This window comes from Schistocerca americana, chromosome 4 (assembly GCF_021461395.2).
Source record: "Schistocerca americana isolate TAMUIC-IGC-003095 chromosome 4, iqSchAmer2.1, whole genome shotgun sequence".
NCBI lineage: Eukaryota > Metazoa > Arthropoda > Insecta > Orthoptera > Acrididae > Schistocerca > Schistocerca americana.
Window position 1 is genome coordinate 715,621,429 of NC_060122.1, and position 12,738 is coordinate 715,634,166.

Consider the following 12,738-nt stretch of genomic DNA (forward strand, 5'->3'; position numbering starts at 1 on the left):
ATCCCCACATTACCTATTGCGATAAAACTTGCTCTGTGTCAGTTCCTATTTAGATAGGTTCATAATTTTACAGATTGGTCATTAGGGTGATGCCTTATACTACCAGGGAAGTAGTATGATGTTGGCTGACAAGTTGGAAGACTCCCCTTAGCTAAGTTGGATTGGAGATCCTCATTTGTTTCACTGTGGTAGTGTCCGCTTGTTAAGTGATACAGAGCACAAACAAGTCATGTCTTTTATCTTTTTACTATGATTTGGTGTGTAACGTATACTCACAAGGTATTTGCTTCCGCCGTTTGCCGATAGGTGGCGACAACGGTAAGTAGCATTTGAAAGAAACAGATTGCAGACGTCAGGCAGTAAGCTTAGACCTCTGTCACATAACCTCATTCAAACATTAGTCGAATTGTGTCTGCGTCATAAAGTTTTCCTTGATTGAAAATGTCTGTTTACGAGCCTAATTCTTGTCATTTGCAGGAGGTGTTACTGTTTTGTTTCAATATGATGAAAACAGCGACTGAGTCTCATTGAATGCTCCGAAGTACGTATGGTAAGGATGTGTCGTGAGTGGTTTCAATGCTTCAAGAAGGGTGATTTTAACGTCGTAGACTGGCATAGTGGTGAAAGAGAGGATGTTTTCGAAGATGTAGAATTGGAGACATTGCTGAGTGAAAACTCAGCATCAAACTCAAGAAGAATTGGCACGATTAGTGCGAGTGACACAGCAAGCCATTTCAAAATGTCTCAAGGCTATGGGCATGATTCAGAAAGAAGTAACTTGGATCCCATGTAAGTTGAAACCAAGAGACATTCAACGGCATTTGTGTGTTTGTGAACAGATGTTTCGGAGGCAAAAACGGAAGGGATTTCTGCATCACATTGTGACCAGGGACGAAAAATGGATTCATTACAATAACCCTAAACGCAAAAAATTATGGGGATATCCCAGCCATGCTTCCACGTCGACGGCCAAACCAAAGATTCACAGCTCCAAGATCATGCTCTGCATTTGGTGGGACCAGCTCAGTGTCATGTACCATGAGGTGTTAAAACCTAGTGAAACAATCACAGGGGCTCATTATTGAATGCAATTAATGCGTTTGAGCAGAGCCACAATACAGCAAGAGGCACGATAAAGTGATTTTGCAGCACGACAACGCTCGACCCCACGTTGCAAAACGTACTTGTAAATGATAAAATGGGAAGTCCTACCCCACCTGCCATATTCTCCAGACATCACCTGTTTAGATCAATGGCGCATGGCCTGGCTGACCAACACTTCCGATCTCATGAGGAAGTCACAAATTGGATCGATTCGTCGATCACTTCAAAAGATGAACAATTTTTTCAATGTGGGATTCTTACAATGCCTGAAAGATGGGAGAAAGTAGTGGCCAGCGATGGAAAATCCTTTGAATGATACATGTGTAACCAATTTGTTTAATTAAAATCTCTACTGTTGGGGAAAAAATGGCGGAAACAAAGCTGTACACCTTTTAATTAGTTTCTACATACATCTTTCTCTTAATAACTTAGGTTAGCCTCATTTAAAAATAAGTGGCTTCTCTTATGTGTCGTTGTCACAGCACAATAAAAATAATGTTGCAGAACAGGCAGTATTTCCATATTAGTAGTTGTATAAACCGAGGTGGCAAAAGTCATGGGATACTCCCTAATGTCATGTCCAATGTTCTTTTGTCCAGCACAGTGGAGCATCCCCATGCTGCATGGACTCAACAAGCCACTGGAAACCCCTGGAGAAATACTGAGTCATACTCAATATAGCCATCCATAACTGTGAAATTATCACCAATGCAGGATTTTGAGCACAAAACACTAGGTCATTTGAAGCTGTGAAATAATAATAATAATAATAATAATAATAGTAATAATAATAATAAACCCCGTGGAGGCCCGGGAAAAGAATAGGCCCCCTGGTATGTTCTGCCAGACGTAAAAGGCGACGAAAAGAACAAACCACTAATAGGGCTAACCTCCGTTTTAGTGTGATTAGTTGGTTCAGGACAGAACTAATCAAGCCTCCGACAAGCGCTGTCATGGTCAGAGATGACGCTTGAACCCTATGCCCGTCCACAATGGTAACGACACTGCTAGCCACACGGAAAATGATTTAAATCCAAATAGAGTTGTTTTGCTGGATATGCTTCCTGCAACCACTCTAGAAGGAAAACAAAGACAGAGGATGAGATGGTCAGATGAAGTTAACCAACACCTCATGTTCTGTTATTACCAAGCAACAAACTTAGGAACCAACACAACTGGATACAGATAACAAGTATACACAACATTTATCATCAGATACCCAGAATTAAAGTTTTTAACAGAACAACGACTAGCTGATCAGATCCGTGTAATAATCAAAAATAACAGGATACCCCAGTCAGAATTAGAAAACATCAAACAACAAGTACAACAAATACTAGAACAAAATAATGTGCAATCAGAAGAAGAAGAAGAAGAAGAAGAAGAAGAAGATACAGTGTTGGACTCAAACATACCAGAACAAACAAACAAAGAACAACAGGCATCAATTAAACAATCAGAGGAAAACGAAATCTTAAGACAGCCACTAGAACAAGCACAAATAGAACATGAAGTGACACACATGTTAGATATAGAAGAAAAATTTCAGCTGACATATATAGAATACAAAGACACAAATACAGACAGTAGACCATTCTCGCATAGACCACCAAATAACCCACAAGTCAAAACAACAATAACAACTAGCAACACAATCATACACAACAAAATAAAAGAAAATACAACTACGGAAGAGTTACAACTACTGGTTTATATAGGAGCACTCACTACACTAAATATACACACTAGGCAGAGATCAGAACAAACCAACACACAGAAGAAACCCACAAAACCAGCATGGCAACACAGGCTACAGAACAGAATAGAAAAACTGAGAAAAGACATCGGACAGCTAACACAATTTACAAGAAATGAAATATTAGACAAAAAACGAAAAAGGTTAGGTAAAATCTAACAACAAGAAGCAATAGAGCAATTAGATGAAATTACAAGCATTGGCCAAACGACTCAGAAGATACAAAAAAAGTGAAAATAGAAGGAAACAAAACCAAACATTCAATACAAACCAAAAGAAATTTTACCAGACAATAGATAACACTCACATTAAAATTAAAATAGAATGGAAAAGATAAAATAGCAAATTTCTGGCTAAAGAAGTTCACCTCAACTCATTCACATCTAACTAAATTATTTAACAATCATATTGCAGAACCATACACATTCCCTGATACACTTACACATGGAATAACTTATCTAAAACCTAAAGATCAGCAGACACAGCAAACCCAGCAAAATATTGCCCCATAACATGCCTACCAACAATATACAAAATATTAACTTCAGTCATTACACAGAAATTAATGACACATACAACACAGAACAAAATTATAAATGGCTGTTGCAAAGGAGCACGAGGATGTAAAGAGCAACTAATAATAGATGCAGAGGTGACATATCAAGCTAAAACTAAACAAAGGTCGCTACACTACGCATACATTGATTACCAAAAAGCTTTTGATAGTGTACCTCACTCATGGTTACTACAAATATTGGAAATATACAAAGTAGATCCTAAATTGATACAGTTCCTAAACATAGTAATGAAAAATTGGAAAACCTCACTTAATATCCAAACAAATTCAAATAATATCACATCGCAGCCAATACAGATTAAGCGTGGAATATACCAAGGAGACTCATTAAGTTCTGCCTTGCTCTGAACTCACTATCCAACATGCTAAATAATACAAATTATGGATACAATATTACTGGAACATACCAACACAAAATCACACATTTGTTATACATGGATGATCTAAAACTACTGGCAGCAACAAATCAGCAACTCAATAAATTACTAAAGATAACAGAAGTATTCAGCAATTATATAAATATGGCTTTTGGAACAGACAAATGTAAGAAAAATAGCATAGTCAAGGGAAAACACACTAAACAAGAAGATTACATATTGGATAACCACAGTGACTGCATAGAAGTGATGGAAAAAACAGATGCCTATAAATATCTAGGATACAGACAAAAAATAGGAATAGATAATACAAATATTAAAGAAGAACTAAAAGAAAAATATAGACAAAGACTAACAAAGATACTGAAAACAGAATTGACAGCAAGAAACAAGACAAAAGCTATAAATACTTATGCTATACCAACATTGACCTACTCATTTGGAGTAGTGAAATGGAGTAACACAGACCTAGAAGCACTCAATACACTTACACGATCACAATGCCACAAATATAGAATACATCACATACATTCAGCAACAGAAAGATTCACATTAAGCAGAAAGGAAGGAGGAAGGGGATTTATCGACATAAAAAACTTACATTATGGACAGGTAGACAACTTAAGAAAATTCTTTATAGAACAAGCAGAAACTAGCAAATTACACAAAGCAATCACTCATATAAATACATCGGCTACATCACTGCAATTTCATAACCACTTCTACAACCCTTTAGATCACATAACATCAACAGATACAAAGAAAGTAAATTGGAAAAAGAAAACAGTAGATGGCAAGCACCCATATCATCTAACACAGCCACACATGGATCAAGACGCATCCAACACATGGCTAAGAAAAGGCAATATATACAGTGAGATGGAAGGATTCATGATTGCAATACAGGATCAAACAGTAAACACCAGATATTACAGCAAGCATATTATCAAAGATCCCAATACCACAACAGATAAATTCAGACTTTGCAAACAACTAATAGAAACAGTAGATCACATCACAAGCAGATGTGCAATACTAGCAAATACAGAATACACCTGAAGACATGACAATGTAGCAAAAATAATACATCAAAAACTTGCCATACAACATAAACTAATAAAACAACATGTTCTCACATACAAAGCAAGCACCACAAAATGTACTGGAGAATGATGAATACAAATTATACTGGAACAGAACCATTATAACAGATAAAACAACACCACATAACAAACCTGACATCATACTCACCAATAAAAAGAAGAAATTAACACAACTAATCGAAATATCCATACCCAATACAACAAACATACAGAATAAAACAGGAGAAAAAACTGAAAAATACATCCAACCGGCTGAGGAAGTCAAGGACATGTGGCATCAGGATAAAGTTGACATTATACCAATTATACTATCAACTACAGGAGTCATACCACACAATATCCACCACTACATCAACGCAATAAAGCTACATCCGAACGTATACATACTACAGAAATCTGTAATTATTGATACATGTTCAATTACCCGAAAGTTCCTAAATGCAATGTTACATATACTGTACAGTTAAAAGGAAGTCACGCTTGATCAAGGTCCGCGTCACTTTCCATTTTTAACCAGACATAATGTCTGAGAAAGGAAAGAAATAATAATAAATAATAATATTAATAATAATAATAATAATAATAATAATAATATACAACTACAGAAATCTAATTATTGATACATGTTCAATTACCCGAAAGTTCCTAAATGCAATGTAACATATACCGTACAGTTAAGAGGAAGTCACGCTTGATCAAGGTCCGTGTCACTTTCCATTTTTGACCAGACATAACGTCTGAGAAAAGAAAGAATAATAATAATAACAATAATAATAATGCAACCTCTCAACTATGTCCCATAAATGTTTCATGGGATTCATGTTGCATGATCTGGGTGGCCAAATCATTTGCTCACATTGTCCCGAATGCTCTTCAAGCCAATTGTGAACAACTGTTGCCTGGTGACATGGTGCACTGTCATCCATAAAAATTACATCATTGTTTGGGAACACTGAGTTCATAAATGGCTGAAAATGGTCTCCAAGGACCTGAACATAACCATTTCCAGTCAATGATCCCAGTAAACACAGCCCACACCATTATGGAGCCTCCACCAGCTTGCACAGTGCCTTGTTGACAACTTGGGTCTAAGGCTTCGTGGGGTCTGCATCAGACTTGAACTCACTATCAGCTCATACGAACTGAAACTGGCACTCATCTGACCAGGCCACAGATTTCCAGTAATCTAGTGTCCAACTGATACAGTCACAAAACCCGGGGAGAAGCTGCAGATGACATCACACTGTTAGCAATGGCACTCATGTAGGCCGTCTGCTGTCATACCCTGTTATCACCAAATTTTGCCACATTGTCCTACTGGATAAATTCATCATATGTCCCACATTGATTTTTACAGTTATTCCAAGTAGTGTTGCTTGTCTGTTAACAATGGCAACTCTATGCAAATTTCACTTCCCTCGGTTGCCAATTGAAAGCCGTCGGAAACTGTGTTGTCCAAGGTGGGAGGTGATGTCTGAAATTTGGTATTCTCGGCACCCTCTTGACACTGTGAATCTCTGAATACTGAATTCCCTAACGATTTCCAACCCAGAACGTCTCATGCGTCTAGCTACAACTCCCATTCCATGTTCAAAATCTTAATTCCTGTCGTGACGCCAAAATCATGTCAGAAGCCTTGTCACATCCATCACCTGAGTACAAATGACAGCTCCACCAATGCTCTGCCTTTTTATACCTCGTGTATTCAATACTACAGCCATCTGTATAGATGCATATCACTATCCCATCACTTGTCACCTCAGTGTAAGCAATGTTGCACATTCAAATGCAACTACTATCAATGTATGCTAATGTAACTACACATGGCACCTCCTGATGTGATATCTAGAGATGTTGAAATTTCCTAAGGTAAACCCGGTAAACCTCTAAATGTTTCTATTGAAAGGACGGGCACAATGTATACTTATAATGAGACTGATGAGGTGTGATCAAGATAGACAGATGTAAGTTATGGATAAATTTCAACTTCAAAAATACTAAATTAATTACTTGCTGAAAATTCTGTCTTCACATATATTTTGCTCAACATTTGCTCTCATATTCCAGGAGCATGCCTCTCCATCACTGTCAATCAGTTTCACTTCTGTCAAAACTAGGAAATTGTTTGGTCTGAGTGACTTTCATTAATATAAAGAAATCTACATTTAGCATTTAACAGACAGATGCAATGAGATCACATCATCTTCACTGTAACCTAGGCACGTAACTACTGAACTTTAAGTGTTTATCAGATTTTAATACATCCATATACATAAATAGTTGTGGGTCAGAAGCATCTTGTCACCTGCATGTTCTGCACTACCACGAGAACGGAAAGATGATGACAATGAATCCCAGTTTCGCTCTTGTGGATCAATACCAAATTTCGCACATTCCATTATTACATCATGGTCTTCCATATTTTTCCACCTGTAAACAATAAAAACTTTCAAAAAATAGCAAAACTTATCGATGTCATATATCCATAAATGGACAACACAAAATACTCCATGTTTGTTTTCCCACTGTTAACTATTTTAGTGCAGTGTGTCACAGACTTGCTTATCAAAAAGAAATAATTATATATACTTAACAACTGGGCACAAGATACTTAAGAAATGAACCAAATAATATAACCTTGTTAAAACAACTGAAAACAATCAGTAAATCCTACTGTCTCAGGTCACACACACAACATAATGCCACAGGAGTATTTTATTATTATATATGTCTGTGGCAGAAATGGGAGGGATGCAGGTCGTAGTCATCTTCTTCTTCTTCTTCTTCTTCGGTCCAAAGACTGGTTCGATGCAGCTCTCCGAGTTACTCTATCCTGCGCAACCCTCGTCATCTCCAAATAGCTACTGCAACCTACATCCTTCTGATTCTGCTAAATGTATAATGTGAGATTTTACAGTTAACTGTTTGCTACCCATCTAACACATCATATATTCTTAGTGATGTCATTCTGTTTCACTGATTCTGAAGCAAAGGGCACTACTGCCTGATTCTTATTTTGAAGTTGGCTTATCAATAATCTGAGCCTATTTCACTTCTGAAGATGACAGTTTAAACTGTGGAAACCAGTAAAGTGAACCAAATAAAAATTCATTGTGCAGCTGACAACTGACTTCTTATCTCTGTTGAAATATTCTGCTGCTGCTGAACAACAGCTATGAACAAAAATCTATCCAGTACCTGCTCATTAGTTACATGATCTACCCATCTACTCTTCAGCACTCTTCTGTAGCACCACATTTCAAAAGCTTCTTTCTCTTTTTGTCTAAACTATTATCATCCACATTTCACTTCCATATGTAGCTAAACTCCAGACAAATACCTTCAGAAAAGGCTATGTAGCACATAAGCCAATACTTGATGTTTAAGTTATCTTCTTCAGAAATGCTTTCCTTTCCATTGACAGTCTACAGTTTATATCCTCTCTACTTTGGCTATCATCAGCATGCATAAGGATTCAAAAGGATCATTATCTATGCTATTTCCGCACCACAGATTTATTCTTTAACTGAATAATGTCTATCAGTCCAGCTGTACTCTGTTTTGTGTTCTGGATAGCTAAAAATTATATTACTTCATTCTTACTCAGAAACACTTCAATGTTACAAGAATTAAAACTTCCATGATGAAGGACATGCAGCTACCAGAGGAAGAAAGGGGAAAAATTAAAACAAATGCCACAGAAATGTGAAAAAAGCAAATTAAGTAAGAATATCACCAACACAGGCACAGACAGATTGCTACTTGCCACAAAGATGACATGTTAACTAGCAGACAGGCACAAGGGAGAGACACTTACACAAAGCTTTTGGCCCCAGCCTTTGTTAGAACAAGAAACAGAAACACACATCATTCATTCACAGAAGCCGAGCTGCCAAAGTTGGGGGTCATGTTCGTGTGAGGTGTGCTTGCTTGTGTGAATGAATGGTGTATTTCTCTTTCTTATTTTGACACAGTCTGTGGCAAAAAGCTTTGATGTGTAAGAGTTTAATTGTGCCTGCCTGCAATATGTAATCTTCAAAGTTAACCCTTTGAATGTCAGGGTGCTGATTCCTTGGTACTCTGCTTCGTATTGTTTAGCTTACAGAATCGGGTGCTAGATGGTGTTGGCGTATTGATTACAGATGCTCTTTGCCTCGAGATACGTGTAGGTCGATAGCTATCGACAACTGAGCATCGTTTTGGTGAAACATTAGTGTTCGATAATTCCGCTTTTGCATCGTTTGTTTATTGAGGTCATGTTTCACTGTACATGTTTACATTCTGTTTACTGCATTCTACGTTGTTCTTTCTGCACAGTACTGTTATTTATCATTGTTTCTGTGTGTTTTTCTTCACGTTAAGAGTTTACAGTTTATTTTCTCTGGTTTTTGTGAAAAATGCGACCTACACCAGGCCACAGCAGAGGACTTACTGACGAAGAAATTTGTGAACTTTTAGAATGTACTAGTCATACAGAGTGTTTTAGCGAAAGTAGCAACAGTTCAGAAAGTGACAGTGATGTACTTGACAATATTGTGAACGAAAGTGAAGACGAAATGGAAGATGTACAATACACTGAAGTAATTGCACCTGAAACACTACAGTTATTACCACATTCATTTCAAGAGCTGCCAGGACCAAAACATATGCCGCCAACGGGATCTCCTGTGATAGAATATTTCAATCTGTTCTTTACTACAACACTGCTGCAGCTTATTGCAACGGAAACAAATCACTCAGCTAAACAGTTTATAACTAAACATGCTATATTGTTCAAACTGTATAAGAAATGGAAGAATGTGACAAGTACTGAAGTAAGAGGTTTTATTGCTTGCTTACTAAATATGGGACTCAATAAAAGGCCCACAATGCTCTCATACTGGAGCACAAAACCATCACAGGCATTTCCAAGGTTCGGTAAAATGTTTTCTGCCCACCAATTTAGGCATCTTATGAAATTCTTTCATCTTGTGGATAGTGAGAAATATCCAGCACCAGGCCATCCTGATTATGATCCATGTATCAGGTACCAGCCATTGGTAGATCATGCTAATAATATATTTTGACATCATTACACACCTCATGAACAACTTAGTATTGATGAGAGTCTAGTTGGCACTAAATGTCACACTTCCCTATTACAGTATTTGCCAAACAAACACCACCACCGATGGGGAATCAAATTCTGGATGCTGTATGACTCTATAATGCACTATTGTCTTGGGTTTTATACTTTCAGAGGTGCCAAAAGCCAAGAAGATAAGGCTGAGATTGCAAGACATGGCTTAGGATACTGTGTTGTCCAGAAGTTACTGCGTTTGGGCAGTTATTTGAACAAGGGATATCATATCTTTGTGGACAACTTTTTCATGTCAGTACCATTTGTAAAAGGTCTTTATAAATTAGGTACATACATTACTGGCACAGTAAGAAAAAACAGGAAATATTTGCCAGAGCAATTTAGAAAGAAATTTGGAATTGGGAAAAAGATGTATTGTAAGTCGGGTCCGGTACTAGCATGTGCGTACCGAGAGAAAAAGTCCCAGCGTACCCCTGTTCTCTTATTGCCAAGTTAAGTTGGTGTTGGTGACATTGAAGTCCAAAATAAAAATAAAACAGTATAAAAGTCAGAAATAATACACCAGTACAACCAGTATATGAGTGGAATAGACACATCCAACATGGTGCTGTATGCGTATTTGGATGAGAGGCGAACTCTTCATCATTGGAAGAAGGTAGCTTTAAACATAATGTCAAGAATGGTGCTGAACTCTTACATATTATACAAAGAGCATAATAAAGGAAGGAAAGTTGTTTCCAGATATGTATATACTGTAATGATAATTGAAGCCTTGTCGGATGAATGGCTGCAAGAAAAAAATGCAACTGATGGTCCTCGTGGTTCTCCGGGTTTGAGAAAACTTCCAGAGAAGAAAGAGTCAAGATGCTGTGTGTGTACTAGTGAGGGAAGGAAAAGAAGGTCAAGAACTGTTTGTAATAGATGTCATAAGGGGTTGCATGGTGAATGTTTTCCTAAACACAAATGCTAAGTCATACTGTAGACATGAAAATTCTGCAATGTTCTCTTCAAATAAATAATTATTATCTTTCTAAATAATAACACAAATTTCATATCCTTCATGTCATTTTACTCAGAAATGTGTGCAGATTCTATGGATTGTAGTTAGCCTTCTTAAATTGAAGCACAGTGTTGGATATATGGAATCAAAGTCAAATTTATAATATTTAAAAAATATATATTTTATATGGACTGTCACAATCAAATTCATTTGAAACATTATGATAATTTGTGTAAGCCATAATATTCTACATACTTTTATGGATAAGTGGTAATTTTTTCATATTTTTAAAGCGAATACTGTGTGATATATGGCAATTTAAATAGACTGTAGCATAACAGTATAAATACGCATGACATTTTTAGCACACACCACGGAATTGGTTGACTGCAAAAGGGTTAAGTTGCAATATATCTTTTCCTATATCGTTGATATCCCTACCTGCAGTTTCCATTGTTAAATTAAGTAGAAATTCATTTGATGTCCTCAACATTTACAACCTAAAAGATACAGTAAAAGCACTACTAAATGGAAAGCAAAGAGGAAAGGGACAAAAGGACAGGATCTATGATAGAGATAAATTCAGAGAATAAGGTTAATAGTAACACTAAAACCTGCCAGGTTACGCGAGAGCGTTATGGTCAGCCTGGATGTTGTTTTTAGGCAGTTTTCCATATCCCACTAGGTGATTACTGGGCTGGTCCCCATGTTCCGCCACAGTTACACCACTCATAGCCATCTGAACACGTTCGTACTATTTCATGGCTTACACTAGATGTTGACAGCTGGGGTACACTACTTCCATCCCAGGGGATGCGGAATAATGACAGGAAGGGCATTCGGCCACCCTCCGATACTAACATAGCGAAATCCATAGTAACAAGGCCAACCCTGCATTGAAGTGGAACAAAGGCCACAGGAAATGATGATGGAGGTTAATAGTAATACTAACAATACACACTGATAGCTGAATTAAAGATAGCTGCTCAATCAGCCAAATACAATGTTTCCTTGTGGTATGTGGCTGAGATGGCATTAAACCTCACTGGCCATCCAAACATCACACAATATCTACAACACAATGTCAGTATTTTTTAAGTATGAAATCTTTATGATTTTAAAATTTATGGGGATGTCTGTGGAACACAGGTTGTTGTGTCCACGTTTTACAGTTGTCAAATGCTGCCATGGGAACCAGGATGGCTCCGTCCTATGCTAACCTCTTCATGGGCCGCATGGAGGAGGCTTTCCTGAAGACCCAACAGCTGCTTCCCCTGGCCTGGTATAGGTTTATAGATGACATCTTTGTGGTCTGGACTCATGGTGAAGAAACACGCCTTAATTTCCTCCATAACCTCAACTCCTTTTCGAATCTGAATTTCACCTGGTCCTTCTCCAAAACCCAAGCCACCTTCCTGGATGTTGACCTTCATCTTGTTGAAGCTCACATCCACACCTCTATCCATATCAAACCCACAAACAAACAACAGTACCTTTACTTTGATAGCTGCCATCCATTCCACATCAAACGTTCCCTTCCCTACAGCCTAGGTATTCGTGGCAAACGTATCTGCTCCAGTGATGAATCCCTCAACAATTACACCAATAACCTGACCAGTGCTTTCCTCTCCCGCAACTATCCTGCAGACCTTGTCCACAAACAGATCTCCCGAGCAATACATTCCTCCCCGTCGAACAACAATGTGACTACCCCCAGACCACACAGAAGCATCCCCCTTGT

At 37.7% G+C, this 12,738-nt stretch overlaps 1 protein-coding gene across 2 annotated transcripts in view; it reads right to left on the minus strand.

Moving 5' to 3' along the window:
- Nucleotides 1-12,738, minus strand: part of LOC124614038 (hamartin) — a gene marked incomplete in the record, with an annotated part of 233,167 nt that overhangs the window by 124,852 nt on the left and 95,577 nt on the right. For both annotated transcript variants that reach the window (XM_047142869.1, XM_047142868.1), the window contains 1 exon segment: nucleotides 7,223-7,347. In XM_047142869.1, the coding sequence (XP_046998825.1) occupies nucleotides 7,223-7,347 (125 nt within the window).